The 16,993-nt window shown below is 45.2% G+C and overlaps 1 protein-coding gene across 2 annotated transcripts; it reads right to left on the reverse strand.

Annotated features, from left to right (window-relative positions):
• Positions 1-300: 300 nt before the first annotated feature.
• G3BP2 (GTPase activating protein (SH3 domain) binding protein 2) lies at positions 301-14,852 on the reverse strand. 2 transcript variants are annotated; one of them, XM_009873223.1, is made up of 11 exons: positions 14,739-14,852; positions 12,965-13,046; positions 11,757-11,930; positions 10,786-10,876; positions 9,774-9,876; positions 8,282-8,462; positions 7,267-7,365; positions 2,987-3,089; positions 1,922-2,050; positions 1,630-1,748; positions 301-904 (listed from the first exon to the last, which is right to left on the reverse strand). In XM_009873223.1, the coding sequence occupies exons 1-11, from the start codon at positions 14,831-14,833 to the stop codon at positions 629-631; spliced, it is 1,452 nt and encodes a 483-aa protein (XP_009871525.1). In that variant the 5' UTR covers positions 14,834-14,852; the 3' UTR covers positions 301-628. The 2 variants fall into 2 exon arrangements, with proteins under 2 accessions (XP_009871525.1, XP_009871526.1); XM_009873224.1 differs by lacking the exon at positions 7,267-7,365.
• Positions 14,853-16,993: the final 2,141 nt, after the last annotated feature.

A 16,993-nucleotide genomic window follows, 5' to 3' on the forward strand; every position in this document is an offset into this window, starting at 1 on the left:
CATATGTTGGTCACAGCAAGCAGACCAGATGCCCGCATCGTTTCACCAGCTACTCTGCCTGAAAAAGAGGATGAAGGGCTTTTTTCCCTCCGATGCCTCCCGCAGATGTCAATAGAAATGAGCTCAGAGTACCCATTAGTGCATTTTGATGAGTGCGTAAACACGAGTTTGTCTGGAGCCGAGTGTTCTACAAAGGAAAGAAAAAAGGCAAGCTTCTCCAACTGCACCAACTGCACTGTTTGTGTTTCCAACAGTAAGAGGCAGAAACAGGAACACTTACACAAAACGTGCAGCAGAGGGTTTTTGACCGAAAGGACCTGAATGCTATTGGGCGTGTCCTTTAGTTCGCTTTTGTCGCAGATATTGAACTGGTCTCTTTTTTTTTTCTTTTTCTTTTTTCAGTCCTCAACTCTCTGAGTCTACATTTATAAATTAACAGTGTGACTCCTGTTGTGAAACTGGGGAAAGAACGTCCACCTCAATTTAAACTGGAAACCAAAGGATGCTTTCACATCAAAGAAATGATCAGAAGGGCTGTGTCACATTCCAAAGCCAAAAAAAATTAACAAGAATGCAAACACGATGGATAATGTACCACTGCCAAGACTGTCTGCCCACAGTGGAGGGTTCAGCGACGCTGTCCAGTGAAACGGCCTTCCATCTGCCCGGTGCCTCGTCCAGAGCCCAGTTTCTGTGCCATGCCGCCTCGCGGAGGGGGTCCTCTTCCGTCGCGGTCCCGCATCATGCCACCGCCGCCCACTATTCCGCGGGGACCCCCGGGGCCTCTATCATTGCGACGAATATCCCTACGGTCATCACCTCCGCCTCGGGTCTCTCTCTCACGGGCAGCTCTTGTTTTTTTCTCTTCCACGTTCAAGCGCACCTCGCCCCGGAACATAATGGGCTTATAGGGAAAAGTGTTCAAGGCACATGTTAGTCACCGTTTCACAGAGCCCGTTCACACGAGGCACGTGCAAACGCCACGCTGGCCACACACCTTGGCCCACCTTCCCTTACACGCGAAGGACAAAAACTGTTACCAGCTCCCTGCAGCGCACACCCCTAGCCCGAGAGGTCTACAGAAAACGGAACAGCTTTCTCAAATTCATTTGGCATGCGAGGAATTAACGGTCTTTCCCAAGTAAGGGCAGGGCTGTCCTCAGCCTCTCCACTGCCAGCTTTAGCCTCTTCACTTCAGGCCAAAGCTCCCGAAGAACTGCTCCCCCAGGTCTCGCTCCCACACACTAGAAATAGAAAGTGCTGCTTTCTCTTCTCTGCTCCCTCAAGACACAATCACAACCAACCTTGCTCCTTTTTCTGCCCTGACACAGAATGTGGAGATCCCTGGGATGCCCTTCAAAAGGTTCCCTACTCGACTCGTAGCTTCAAAGGATCTCTAAAAGCAAGCACTGAGCTCCATGCGGTGTCTGCGCACAGAGGTAAAAAACCTGAATAGGGTACGACGCCGTCTGGGGCCACTGGCACGGCTTCTGTAAGCTACAGAACGAGTATGCCAGAAGCACGTTTTTCTTACAACTGTTGTTCGAATGCCAAAACCAACAGCCCACACTACTCGGGGTTTAGGGCATTCAGCCCATCCTCTGGAGGCTATTCAGCGCCAACACTTACCTTAGCAACTAAAATTCGCTGGACCGGCTCAGAATCGTCAAACACCACAAAACCAAAATTAGGTAGTTTTCCTCCCACTCCTTTAGTATTTATGCGAAGTTCTACCACATTTCCAAAGCCTGGAAACACACAAAGGAGAAGCCATTTGATCAAAACTCACCAGCTGCACCACAGCCCCACTTCTTCCAGACACCACCTGTACCGCTATGTCATGTCAGAGCTCCCCTGCGTGGCCCTAAGGGCACCTTATGGGGCTTCTCAACATCTTTTGCTCTCTGAAATTGCTACTTACTCATGAAGAACTCTTTCAGCTCACTCTCATCGATATCATGCGGCAGGTTCCCCACAAAGAGCTGGTGGCTGTCGGGATAGCGAATTATTCGACGATTGTCTGACTCGTTCTGTTCCATGTCGCCTCTCCCTACGATCAACAGAAAGCAGAAGATAGAGCCCCAGAGGTTACAAGACGGGTGTAGAGTCAGATGGACGCATTTACGAGTGTGTTCAGCACCAAACACGTTCACTGAGCCAATTCCACATCTTCAGCACTCAAGCTCATGTTTAGCACGGGTGACACAGGGGCAGGACACCACCTTCCCTTTTACATGGTCCTGGCATCCTGGTCCAGCAGCACCCTTACGTTGTCACTCTCATCAAAACCCATGTTTGCCAGTCAGCTCTCCTGGCTTTCATCGCCCACCGTTTAGTCCCAGACACAGGTGAGAGTTGCTCATGCTCCCTCCAGCGCCAGCGCAGCATTAGCAGGCTCAGCGGCTGTCAGCTAACGCGCACACTCGCTAGCCAGAGCATCCTACACATCTGGATACTCCGCATGAGTAAGAAAATGCAGAGAACTGGCTGCTCCTAAACTGAGAGAAACGCGAGGCAGCCAAACTGAGAATGGTATTTTAGACAATTACACATGACGGGAAAAGATGCATAAAATTATTAACCGAGGCTGGCACAGAGGGGAGGTTTTCTTCCAAAGCACAGAGCAACAACAGGCATTTAAGAGCTCTCGCTTCCAAGGTTCCGCAAAACAAAGAGGAGATGGGAAAACCCATCAGATTCCCACACTAGCTTGTCAGAACTGCATCAAGCCACATGAAAAGTACTCAAGCACACAAGGCGAGCGGCCTGACTGAAACCCCCCAACATTACAGCAAAACGGAAGCTTGGAAATAACACCTGATTTTCCCACGAACTCGCCACCAGCTTGGGATCCAGACCACCCCCCCCATTTCTAGGTGGAGGCAGCAGGAGGAGTGAGTGCGTTACCAGCCGGACGCAGCACAGGTACAGACGAGGCCTGTCAAGGAAACAGTCGCAAGCAGACTCACAAGCTGATCCACGTTACCTGGCCGAGGTCCTCGGGGTGGAAAACCCGGTCTTTCCCTGGGACGCTGTTCACGTACACGAGGAGGTTGAGACTGAGCTTCAGGTTTAGTTTCGACTCTTGGCTAAAACAGGAGGAGAGTACGCATTATCAAACATCGGCCCAGGAAAAATCCCCAAACTCGCCAAAAAAAAACGCCCCCACAAGACACAGATAAGCGGCATGCACAAAATGAGCTCCAGAAGATATCTATCCATGTCAATGTGTTTGGGAATACGTTTTTTCACCTCTATATTCCTCTGTACCAATCCAGGACTGCAGTGTTCAGTTATCTCTGCGAAAAGGTGCAAAGCAAACGTCCCTCAGCGGAGCGTCTCCCCAGAACATGGCTCAAGTGAATTTCCCATGTTTGACCAGGCACTGAGACTCCCACGCTTTGATATTCAAGACTCCCTCAACCTGACAAACAACTCCACGCAGAAGAAATGAAGTTTCCTCCTGCCAAGCTCAAGCTCCACAGACTAGGAGGCAGTCCGAGATGAACACAAAAGGCAAATCACACTTTCTGTCTGAGTCCTGAGGGATTCTCCTCCTCAAGTGCAAAACAACTATAAGGAAAGTACCAAAGAGGAAGAGAACAAAACAAAAGCACTGAGAAGCCTAGTTAAGTGTTTCTGGTACAATAAAGCCACCTGAAATGAAATTCCTACAGACTTCCTGCTGGGGATATTCTTCAACCTCCCTCATGTCAACCCCATGATGTCCAAAATATTAACATGCTTTCATTGCCTTCATATTCTCAGGAACTAGAACACCTATTAGATTTTTCAGAAGCAAAAGAATGCTTTTAAAAATAATTTGAGAAAAAGAGATAAAGCAATAAAAACTGTTTCTATGCAGTCTGTTCGTTACTTAAGCATTTCCAGCATGCTTTAAAATCCATTTGCTGTACAACAGTCCAGCAGCTGCTGCTGTGCCACGTTCTTATCTCAGAAAAACAAATTTATCCTTAGAAGCACAAACAACACCAGCCTCTGATGAAGATATACAGGCCCTGACTGCTGCAGAGTAGTTGACATCGAACAACTCCCTTATTTCCTTGGAGGAACTCAAGCCAACGGACAGTTCTAGCCAGAGAGGAGCTGATGGGCGTAAGAAGACTGATTTTGACCTGAAACATACAGGCATTACACACCAGATAAGCGTTGCAGCCCTTCTACCACTCATGCTCAACCCAGCCAGGCATTAGCTTGCCCTTCCAACATTGCTAGGATCTTTTTCTTTTTCCTCGGTTCCAAGAATCAGCTAGAAAAATCAGTCTTCTGGTGAAATCTCTTTTCATTACACCTCCTCGCAGCTCACTGGAGCTCCCCTGCAATCTTTTACTTACACATTCCTAACGCATTATAAATTACACCTGAAAAGCAACACTCGGTACAGTCAGACTCCCATTTCTTCGATACTAAGAGCTGTCAGGCTCAAACACTCAGTCCTTCCGGGAGCCAGAACAAAGAGTAAGTCCCTGGTGCCCTTCTATTAAATCTCCCAAAATACTTGACTTCGACCCGCGTGCTTTGCATTTCCCTGAGCTTCTCGTCTCTCACAGAAGCGTTCTCTGTCTACCCAAAAACCTCGTCTCTTTAGTCTCCTCTCCAGTCAGTCCCACCCCCTTTTACAGAGGGACAAGGCCTCAGTGCTCTCTGGCACTCCCGAAGAGGAAAGCTCTTGTGCAGAATCGCGCTCCCCCAACCCCCTGCGGTGACCCCATGCCCATTACAGGCTGTCACCCCCAGCCCCAGCAGCACTTAACTGCAAGTCTCGTTTCACAGGGAGCACACAAGAGTACACCGCAAGGCAGAGATTTCAACAGACAACAGCTAAAGCAGTGCTCAGCCCAGGAGCCAAGTATGGCACAAACTTCAGCCTAAGGGAGCTCTGACAACAAACACGAAAAAGGTGACATTGTCTCTTCTCTTGGGGAGCGCACACGGGCAGGGAAAGGGACCTCCTTCTGCCACGGCAATGCTACTGGCAATGACAGCAAAACCAGCCACAAGTCAGCCTTTAAACCCCACCTTTGGAACTGAACCCCGCCGGAAACAGAGGAGGACGGGACAAAAAGGAGAAAGGGAAGAAGTGGCTCCGAAGGCTGGTATGATTTAATTTTTGAAATCATAAATGTTTCTCTAGAGTGAGACAGATGCCTGCTGCAATTAAAGAGCATGAATGCAAGGAACCAACTAGCCAAGCAAACAAAGGAGGAACCACACTTGACAGGAACCAAAGGCAAAATCCCACCTCACCGCAGCGGCACCACAGGAGCTAGGTCAGATGTGCCTCACATCGCTACCATGCTGCCCCTGCAGTAACTGCGGAGCACACCACTTACTAAGGGCACTCCTGGGCCGCTTCCACAAAGGGGTCTTCCCCCAAACTCACCACTTGCAAGGCACAAAACAGGAGTCAGGGAGCAGCCTGCCTGCCTCTGCCCCTCCAGCAGCCCTGTGACAGCTCCTGTGCTCCTGAAAATGGGAGCTCAGAGTAACAAAAGTGCTATCAAGAGAAAGAGTGCTTGACCCACAAGACAAAAAAGAGCAAGAAATGCTGACCTGCTTAACTCCACAGCTGTAAATGAACAGCAACTGAACTGGTTTGTATCCAGAACAGTCCACGTGCAGGCCTTTGAGGGGTTAACACGACAGAAAGTATCGTTTTAACTTCATGAAATACGGGGAGAAAAGCGGAACGATGCAGAGAAAGCAATGAGGAGCCCAGCTGGCAGCTGCTTTGTACCGTCACCGGTGCTGGCCACAGCAGCATCTCAAAAGAGCATCCACCCATTAGTGCCCTCTCGTGTGCTCGTTTGCACACACAATGGATCCGAGAGAAAAGGGAAAAAGTGCTGCTGATCTGTAACTCCTCTCAGAAACTGGTCAGGTGCAAGAAATGGAGCTAAGCACTGACTAATTCTGTCTCCAGAAGAGCCAAGAGTCAAAATTCTTGCCACTTCAGTATTGTTCAGCAATTTCCACACAGAATTACATAAACATGAAGTCACAGTCGCAGCAAAAGTATTCTAAAAGGCAGAAAGCCTGACAAGAGGCAACACAAAAGACTTGAGGGGACATCTCTAAGTTATCTTCTGCTCTCCTGCGCATGTAACTTCATGCCTATTTTTTGCAGTCATACTACAAAAATCCACCCTCTCGGCTGTAAATAAATCAAAACCAATTTCGGTTTTGCACAAGAAAAATCTATTCGGTCCTAGGGAAAAATCACAGCTTTTATGGCTTCAATACCACCTAAATGCTTGAAGCCCTGCTGAAGCTGATGCGGACAGACAGGCTTCCCAATTCATTACATGCCATTACCTGATTTCCACAACAGCCCTGTCAGACCACAAGCAACACCAGAAAAGGTATTGTGGGGTTTTGTTACTGAAGGGCAATCCCAGACATGTTCCCTCCTCTATGGCAGTAACAACCAGAGAAGAAACCAGAGCAAACCCAACAGCTGCCGTAACCCAGCCGCTCCGCGGAAAAGGCAGCCTATTAAAAAGGCTGGACGTGAGCTACCCTGACACACAGTGCTTTGGTGCACAGCGTCAGCAGAAGAGGTGAAAGCACACACTTGCTATTTTGAGGATTTTTCTCTAGGTAGAGGCAGCTGAACTCTTGAGTCTCAGACCGTCTCGCACCAGCTTGGCACACACAGGGCGTGAGCTACCACCCGGTCAAACCCTCTTTCCTCTTTCCCCTCCTCACCCAGTCCACCCAGGAATGGGAAGACAGCATTGTCCTGGCCAGGAAATGTGAATCCTTCCATTCCTCACACAGTCATAAGTTGGTACAGGGTTCTGCGACAAGTTAATTGTGAACGGGTAATGAAATCCAGCACACTTGTGGAGGCATTAACCTTCCACAGCAATCTCGCACCTGCTCAGAAACGGTGCTGCTCCTTTTTAGTGCTGGTAGTGCACTACCATTTTGTGGGGAGCTGGTTTTTTTTTGTTGTTGTTCATTTTTCCCTTGCAAATCAAACCATATCCCATTCAGAAACGTAAAAAGAAATTCAGTAGTGACTTCTCATTTCCATATGAACAGATTTGGATGTCACCACGACCCAAGGTTACACCTGTTACGTCTACGTGCCTTCGCTTGTGACAAGAAGGTGAGTGCATTAACATTTAAGACACAATTAATTTGTGCAATTTAAGTCAAACAAATCGATCTGTTAATTTACACAACTGAAGCAGTTTGCAGAAGTAATGAGACAATCCAAGGTGTTCACAGATGGGTTACCTGTGAGACTGGTGCTTTAACATGGGGTGGAATTCCAGAGGAAGAAACAGTACCACTAGGAGGCAGGTTTTTACTGGTCACTGAAGCCCAAGAGAAAGCCTGCAGGAAATGCAACAAACCTAGGCTACTAATCATGGCAAACCACTGACATTCCTACAGGGCAACTGTGTGCGGAAAATACACGTTCCTTTCACGTCTGGCTCTTATTGTGCAAGTGTTACAAGCAAGATAGAGCAGGACTGGCAGTTTGAGCCGCCTGTGTGCTCTGACGGCGTGGGGCAAGCGTGTCCCTACTGGAGCGAGCCAGTGTCCATGATGGAACCAAACCTAGGACTGAAAACCCTGGAGTGGTAAGCGTCTTCTGCACAAAGAAAGAAAGTGGATGCCACACATTAGAAGTAAAAAAGGAAAAGAGGAAACGGACTGAAAAACCCAAATAATACAGGAGACAAGCTGGAGCTAGCAAATGACCTCACTCCAGCTCTCACCGGTTCCTCCCATCTCCTCCCAACTAGCCAAGCATGCCCACACCAGAGGACACATGGTGTGCCCGGTGGTGGTTACCATTAGGAATCTTGCCTCTAAGGGAGACAGCCAATACCCCCGTGGGGATTTTTAACCTATGCTGCTGGCAATTTTACAAGTGCCAATTCACTAAGGGTTTTTTCTACCAAGAGCAGTGGTTCCCATTCTATGAGATCTTTGCTGGTGGTAGCTTGAAGCGTTTTCTTAACAGTTCTTAACTCTTATGTTTATAAAGGTCTACGTGTGCATAAAACCACACACACTTTACAAGCAGAGCATTAAATTTATGAAAGGTAACTTGAGCAGCACTTAAAAATAACAATTCTTTCCCTTTTTAGTGAAGCTTGGCATTTTTACAAGTTCAAGGTTCAAGTCTAGCTGGTCACAGCGTGACACTGGCAAGAGGTGCCACTCAAAAAGGCTCAGCTCAAAACCAAATCTTCTGCTTTACCATCTGCGCTTAGAAGCACAGATACAATTTTTAACTAACCTTTGGTGGTTCTTGTGGTAATGACACAGGTTCTACAGGAGGTGGAGATGGAGACTTCTCTTCTAGCTCCTCAAGGGTCTTCTCTTCTACTCCAGTTTTCAGCTCCTCGGTTTTCGTTTCAGATTCCAATTCCGGCTCAGGTTCATGAGACGAATCTTCTAGTGTCTCCTCTATCCCATTGCTACAATAATCAAATGCACTTTATGCAGCTTATTGATTGCTTTGTATTTTATGACCTTTTCATTTTATGACCTTTTTACAAGCTATGCTACGGTAACAGTATTAAAAAGAGTATTGTCTTTCCAGTTGCTACCATATGGTACCTACACATACAATGCAGCGAGAAGGTAAGCTGTAGCCCTGTAGCTGCATACAGAGTCAGATTCTACTCCTGCTGAGCCAGGACACGTCTTACAATTCTCTGCAGTGAAAATCAACATGTCAACCCTTTATGGGACGGGTGCTAAACTCAAGAACTGCTGCTCCTGAAACAACCACGGTCTGAGACCAACGGAAGATTAAGCTATGTACGCCAACAAAGCCAGTTTTGGAATGAAACCCACAGCTGATTTACAAAAATGTCATCCAAGTGCCTCACCACAAGGAATTGCGAGTCTTGTTTAGTGAACATCACATGCAACTTCTCTAAGCATGTGCCTAAGGGCCTGTATGGTGAATGCTGCCTTCACAACTTCTTTCCAGCTGGCACAGTAATCCAGCACCAAGACCTGACTCCATGCTTTTAGGCTCCAAAAGCCTTCTGTCTCATCTTGAGCAAGTCACTGCCAGAATTCCAGCCGACTCCTCTCTTCCATAAGATTTCTCATCGAAAGTGTTACGTGACCAGTATTTAGCATCATCACAGATGCACTTAACACACATCATCTAGTGAGGTTGCAAATTTTTTAAAAATGTGTTGTTTTTTTTTTTTTTAACAAGGAAATCAGGAAGTCAGTTCTGGCTGTTTACAAGGCATTCCTATGTTTCAAGGAAACCACAGGGGTTTGGTGTTGTTTGGTTGCATTTGTGTGGACTGTTTGTTTCATAAAATGTATCCTTCTTACAAAAATGTAACAAAACTTTTTTCTTTGATCTTGCTTAAGACCAATTCTTCCCATACAGCTGTACAGCAAGTTCTCAAAAAGCAATCCTTCCTCTTAGTATCAGCTGCTACAGAAATTCAAGTAACACATCATTACGCACCCTTTGATTAACCTCCTTGTTCACATCAATTACATCGAGTCAACTCACTGCTGGAGGTTTATATAACAAAGACTCCGTTAAGGGTTGCTCCCTTTTCACCTCGCATTAGAAAATAGAAGTGAAAATAATTAGCAACCAAAAGAACATGCCCCATTTCCTCTCTCCATTCAAGAAGCCATGTTTCAAAATAAGGGAATGCTAACGTTATACAGGTCCATATCAAGTTAAGTGTGCTTTCCTAAAGTTGCTATCAAAAAAAACCCCTCACGTTATAAAACAGATTTCTTACGTTACAGGATGGGTTTCATAGTAAGCACCGCTTGCAGTCTCTTGCACGGGTTCAGGTGTTGGTTGTCTTTCCTCCTGCTCCTCTTCCACCTCTTCCTCAGACTCTGACACAACAAGAAAAACTTCCTTCAGCATCTTTGTACACATACACAAGCTGCACTTCAAAAGCGTGTTTAACTAGTAGTCATCAAAAGAAAGCTTCATCAGCAACAGAAGGCAAAATTCGCTTTGTTTCTTAGTATTTTCACAAAAAAGAGAAACTGGAAACATAACGCCGCTAATAAGTTCAGGGAGGCGGGTTCGAGGGTGTTTTAAAGCGGCAGATGCTGTTCATATGGCGACAGTATAAGAGGGAGATTGTACTATTAGCTCATAAAGCTCAGCACCTAAAACTAAGAAGATTAACCTCAAACAAAAGGATGACTGCCTAAGATGCTTTGTTCCACCAAACCAAGATGAAAAAATTCCAGAAATTACCCAGCGAACACATGTACATACATTCTGGCTGTGCTCAGATCTGCTTTGTCTCGGTGAACACAGAGGAAAGAAACTACCCAGGCCAAGCTGAGCCCCTGAACAGAAATGAAATGAACTACTCAGTGTGACGCTGAGGGGAAAGTGAACCACACGTCGTATCTGAAAAGCCAGTTAGATTTTTTTTTTTTCTTCAAACCACTTGACCTAAAAATTCGGCTGATCACAGAAATCAAGGCTACCTGATGAAACCAGCGGCAACAGAAGTACTATTGCTCATCATTCCCGTTCTCTGCCAAGCCTCATCCACCCTGAGCCAGTCCAGCCCTTCAAGGAATCAGGGCAAACTACAGGACCTTCACTTTACAGCATCTTTTGGACCTGCAGGCAGTTCCAGCAACACAAGCTCCCTCCCAAATGACTATGCTCCATGAGAACACAAAACACTTGGCATCCTTCCGTCTCCTCTAGACAACTCCAACAGCTCTGCATTTGTGCTGGGGGAGCAAGACAAATGCTACATGTGCAGTTCTTCTCACCTTCATCAAGTTCTCCTTCCGAATCCCCAAATACTTCATCTTCGTATCTGAAGATATCATTATGGACGTAGAACTTGTTTGGGACAGAACCCTGTAAAAGAGCACCATAAATTTTTTTGCACTCACGTTACACATTAGCAGTCAACAACAAGGATGGAGACAGAAGTCTTGAGGCAACACCCTGACATTCTGGAATCGGACTATTTCCCCAAAGCCATTTGCCATCTCTTCTCTAAGCAAACAACTGACTGGTAATTTCCAATCAACTGAAAAAGGAAGTTTCAAGCAGAAAACCTCAATTCTGGGTTACGGTTATCATGATCTTAGGTTCTAACTAAACATCACATCCCTCAGTCTCATGAAGGAATCTGACTTGTCCATATTACACAACTTTGCAATAAAAAGACAGAATGAATTTCCACAGGGCGACTGCACGCTTGTAGCATTGCCTGGAGTAACAGCGAAAAAATTCGATAGGATTCCGAAACATTAATCAACCACACAGTAGTTTGTGATCAAGTAGGGGGAAGTAAGCAGAAAGACCGAAAGATACCCTTTACCCTCACCCAGCTCTGCTCTCACTAAGAGTTAAATTTGAGCAGTACCTTGTGCAGCCTCTGCCCGTACTCACATCTGCTGGCAGGTGTGAAGAAAGTACAAAACTACACTCGAGGCCTGAGCTGCAAAGCTGAACATGATTTTTTGAAATCTGTTTGCACCAATGGCAGCTCCCAAATGCAAGGTCCAATTTCTTTTGTATTACTGCTCCAATACTTCAAGTCGAAGAAAATAAAACAGCTCCTGACAGATCTAATACATTCGTTTCTCTGCACTCACATACTTAATGGTAGACTCTGGGCCCAGCTCTAATAGCTAGATCCTTTTTTTTACGCCAGTATGACAAATTAGAGCTACAGATCAGATTACCATCGTCACTGTTTGAAGTTAAACACGATCTTATACATCCTTACTTCTGGAGCAAGCACAAAAGTCTGCATGAATTTCCTCATCGGCTGCCCGTTGTTCGACAGCTCTCCCATGACTTGCACCACCACCCCGTCACTCAGGGTAGCGTGAGCATCCACGTGACGAATCTTGGTGTGGCACTCGCTGAACTTTAATGACATCACCTTCTTGTGTATCTCCTAGAAATAAAGAGTGACACGTAAGCTACACAGAGTTTCATAGTTCTATACCTTTTAAATAACTTGAGTCCGAAAGAACACCAAGCAGCAGCCCGTTGAGGCTCAAAAGGCAAGTATAGGAACCCAGAAGTATCTTTCACTGAGAACTCTACCTGAGCTCATTTAACTTTTAGTCTGAAGCTATCCACCAGGATTCAAGCACTACTCAGAGCAGTCAAATAGCATAGAAATTGCTATCCAATTTTTCCAGCTGTATTACAAGATGGGACCTATCCTAAGGCTTTTTTAAAGGCTTTTTAAAATAGCCTGTGAGAGGGACAAGATTTATCTCATGTTTAAAACAAACAAAGCAAAACGCCACCCCTACAAATGAAAAAAACCCCAGCCCTCTGTGCATCCATGAAGTACCGAATGTCACAGGAGGGAGGAACATCTGCACTGCTAAAATTTTTGTACTGTCCAGTCAGGTTCTTCGGGTGAAAAGAGAAGAAACCAAACCCGCTGTTGTTTAAAAGGCATACTGCTCAAAGACATGGCCACAACATAAACAGATACCCCTAGGTGACAGACATTATTCTCATAAAGAGCTACAACCAAAGAGAAAACTTGTGTTTTCTGGACTTACTTCACTTCTTCAACAGTAATCTTCCAATCAAAGAAAACTCAGTGGAATTTAGTAACACAAGGAATTGCATGCAACTCCCATAGATCACAGGTCTGTTCCCAAGGAACCACTTCTAACTGAAATAAGATGTATCAATAGCACAAATCTAACACGTCCTCTTGGTTTTGTTTCCCATCTGCGGTCCAGATGCAAAGCTGATGAATCAAACACCAACCCACAGGAAAACCAGCAAGAGTCAAACAAAAAAAAGTCAAGCCAGCCTATTCCTATCTGCCCCTGACAAGAGGCAGTATTACAATACTTTGACTTTCTTATCTGGCAAATAATGTAACTGGTAAAGAAAAAGACTGATTTATACGAGTGAGTTCTCAACATTACTGATGGCCACAGGGCTGATTTTGATACGCACAGCTTGACCATACACTGCTTCCTGTGGTTTCCCACTGGCATCCAGGCCTCCATGGACATAAGACGAATTCCTGCCATAAAACCTGCAAGCAAAAAGATGTAGATGTCATAGCAGTGAAAAAAGAGAACCAGGTCTAACAAGTATTTCAGCTGAAAATTGCTCAGTGCAACAGAAATTTCAGCACAAAGCAACTCAAGTTACATTTTCCACTTTCAAGGCTCCAAGAATACAGGCACAAACCAGCTTAACATTCAGTATTCCAGTTTGCCCAAGATAGGTAGCAAGCTACGAAATCAACTTCTACCTTTCACTTGCTTCCTTTAAGTGAGGTGGCCCTTTTGGTTAGAAGGTTCTGCAACCTCAAAATTATTTGTCTGCATTAAAGCCGTGCTTCGCAGCCAAGGCGTTAGCTTAGGGACGAACGACCCGCCGGCCTCTCCTCTGAGCATCGGGCAGCATCAAGGCCCTCTGACTTGCATTCAGCCTGTACAGACAACTTTTCTGACATTTCAGACAACTTTTGTACTTTCGATTCACTTCGTAATTTTGAGCCCAGAAAAGTCCAAGTTTCGTTTTGAATTTTTACTGCCAACTTATCAAGCATGTGACAAATGCTTAAGATTTTTTGTCTATTTAAATTAACAGATCAGACAAAACTATTGTATCACAGCTTTTTGTCATTTAGAAGTATGCTTTGCCTGGGGAGTGACCGCCCTGAGGTCTGCATGCTAACGTTTGTCCTAATGCTACAGGATATCATTGTTGTCTACCCTTCTAATCTATATATAAAATAAAATTTTCATGAAGTTTCTATAAACTCACTGTCACACACATTAGTAAGAATACAGAACATTTCCTCCTAGTTAAAGAAGCCAATTCAGAGGATCTGTGTTAAGACAGAATTAAAAGCTAGAACTTCCAGATTTGCCAGTTCTTGGTTTATCCTGCTAAACTTAGAAATTCATTCCAGTTGTACTTTCCTGAAAATAACAACCCAATAGTTTAAATGCCAGGACTACATCCAGAAAAAAACACTCTGTGAAATATTAAGATTGTATTCTTTGGCACCAACTGCATAGCCATGTTTTTGAGCACGGCCCGGGCCTTCCTAACAACATGGAAGAACCTCCTAAAAGCAGGAGCCTTAGCTCCATAGGCTCCCACAGCAGGTGTTAGTAGTGATGCAAGGGAAGTGCTCTTGCTATACAAAGGGAAAGCAGGAGGGAAGTGACCTGCAACAGCTGCTGCTCTTCTTTGGCTGAAGCACTTAGGAAAAAACCAAACAAAAAGAACAGACACACTCAGAGTACCTACTGTATTTTCCACCTACCTTTTACATGCCCTGACATTTATACTGAAATTTCCACTCACAATGTGGATAAAAACTTCTCAGGGGTAAGATTCTGCCAGAATTAGCACGCTTGTCCAGGTACTAAAATGCAAGTACTTCCTCTGCCATTCTCTTTCCTTTTCTTTTCTGTCTTTTAAGAAAAGGATTTCTGGAATACATCCACATCGCCATTTTATTGGCTGAGAAGCAGCTCACTTTTCCACACAGGAAATAGCTTGAGAACAAACATGCCGTACCTCCTTACAGTCAGACTTGGTTCTAGAGCATAATGAGTTTTCAGTAAGATGAAATAGTTTTCCAAGAGCCCAAACGTGAGCCAGGCATACTTCCTCTCATACTAAGACATTAAACTAGGCCTGATTTATAATGAACACGACACAATTTTTTCAAAAACATCAGTCACTCTGTGCATGCAAGTGTTACCTGTGCAAGAAGTCAGGAGCTTTATTTAGCAGAGTGTAGTACTGTCTCACAAACTCCCGCCCTACGAGCAGGGGACTTGGCTTCTCCATCACCATTTCTTTGGTACACAGTGTCAAATGCTGAAATTAAAAATATCCACATTAGTTTGAAGAAAGCCCCGCATATCAAAACTTGCCCAGGATAGCGATATTAGAATTAAAACAACAATGTGAAGAGGAACTTAATTCCTGCAGAGCTACTCCTCCAATTCCAGACACCCTCCTTCATCTCCTTTGAGTACGTAAAAAGATTTCAGTGAATTCATGTCTGTCTTCAACAAAGAGGCAACAATGGTGTATTGGGTTTGCATGGCCCGATTTTGGTGGTGGGGTAGCTGTAGGGGTGGCCTCTGCGAGAAGCTGCTCAAAGCTTCCCTTAGGTGCAATGTATAAGAAGTGGGGAAAAAAGAACTGTGCCACAACACGGGGTGAGAACATGTGCAGACACCAAGGTCACTGAAGAAGAGGGGGGAGATGTGCTCCAGGCACCAGAGATTCCTCCCCTTGAGGGTAAAGAAGCAGCAGAGACAATATCCGATGACCCGGCTGACCACAGCCCCCAGTCCTCGACTCCCTGTGCCGCTCAGCGGGAGGAGGATGAGGAATCAGGAGTAATATTAAGTCCAGAGACTGCCCGAGACAGTAACTGGAAGTGATCTGCCTGTCCTTATCTCAACCCATGAGCCTTTCGTTTTATTTTCTCCCCATCCAGCTGAGAAGGGCGAGTGACAGAGCGGCTGTGGTGGGCACCTGGCTTCCAGCCAGGTGAAAGCGCTACAAACGGAAATGAAGCCCCTTACGGAAGCAGTGCTTTTTAAAAATCTAAACCAAACAAAACCGCCAAAGCAAATAAAAGCCCTGTAAAAAATGGGCAGCGTCATTCATTTAACACTTCGGCAATACACTAATGAACAATTACAAATTCAAGTTCAATAGAACTGCAAAACAAACCAGAATACACTTTTTTAAGCTGGTAGCACTCTTTAATCTCAAAGCACATCTGCCTCAAAAGGCCGCTGTCACAGCTCTGACACGAACATGGTAGCACCAATATTCTTCAGTAATTATGTGGGCTGGATTCGCATTCCCTGAAGACTGGGAAGGGAAATCATTATGCCTCAGAGATGAATGGTTCTTACTTGCTCTGATCCTACCATCCATACGATCTCGCAGATTGTCCATGTCATAAAACGATCTTCAGCACTCTGGAAGTCTTTCTGATGGCTTGCCAGCACTTAACATATTGCTTTAACAAGGTCACGTCAGGAAAGCTGAACTCACTCATGAATACCAGCATCTGCAACCATGAGATTGCTTCCAGTTCCCTAAAACAGCATCATCTACTTTCTCTCTCAAAAACCAAATGTGTGGGCAAGGCAACAGGCAAAGATGACCAAGTCAAAAACCCAAGTTTCCAATTTGGGAGATAATCCTAGAAAAACATATTTGTTTTCTCACCAAACACCCTGAACCTGTTGATCCAAGCCAAGGGCCAACACAAAGGACAGACTACAGTTACAGCTGGACAGGACATAAAGCACATCAGGCAAAACCGAAAGATTAACCTCAGCTCAAGAAGGGCCTGTAATAAAGGTAAACCATACCCGTGAACGGTGTCACAAACGTGTGAGATCTACAATCAGAAAGGAACTCTAAAGAAAAGTCTCAGCTCAACTAGTTTACACTTAGCTCACGCAGTTTACACTTAATGGACTGTCAACATAAATCTCAACTCTGCAATCCAAGCCACAGGACAATTCCAAGAACTGTTCCCAAATACAGTTAACCAGGAATCACACTTGTGGGCAAGGCAGCACGCAAAGACTGAGATAAAAGCTTTGAACTTAGAGAGAAGAAATCAGAAAACTTATTTTAGGATTATGCAAAACTTTTATTATAACCTCCCAAGACTGTGAAACAAGAAGCCCCAGGGGAAGTCATTTTGATAGTCAGGCCCCAACCCAAACACCAAGAATACTAAGGGACATCAAAGGCTTGAGCCCTGTGTGTGTTCCAAGTGGAAGCACCCAAAGAAACAAAATCGGAGCAATTTGGGGATCTTCCTAACATGACTCATACTACAGCAATGGCACGCATGTGGGAATCTGACTTAGAAATCAACCTTAAAAAACCAAAGACCTCTATTTCTGCAGGTGAGACTATTCTTTTCTTGTTCCCCTGCATCGGATGCAGGCGATGAACTCAAAACTGGTCTTC

Source organism: Apaloderma vittatum, unplaced genomic scaffold (genome assembly GCF_000703405.1).
Source record: "Apaloderma vittatum isolate BGI_N311 unplaced genomic scaffold, ASM70340v1 scaffold40697, whole genome shotgun sequence".
Classification (NCBI taxonomy): domain Eukaryota; kingdom Metazoa; phylum Chordata; class Aves; order Trogoniformes; family Trogonidae; genus Apaloderma; species Apaloderma vittatum.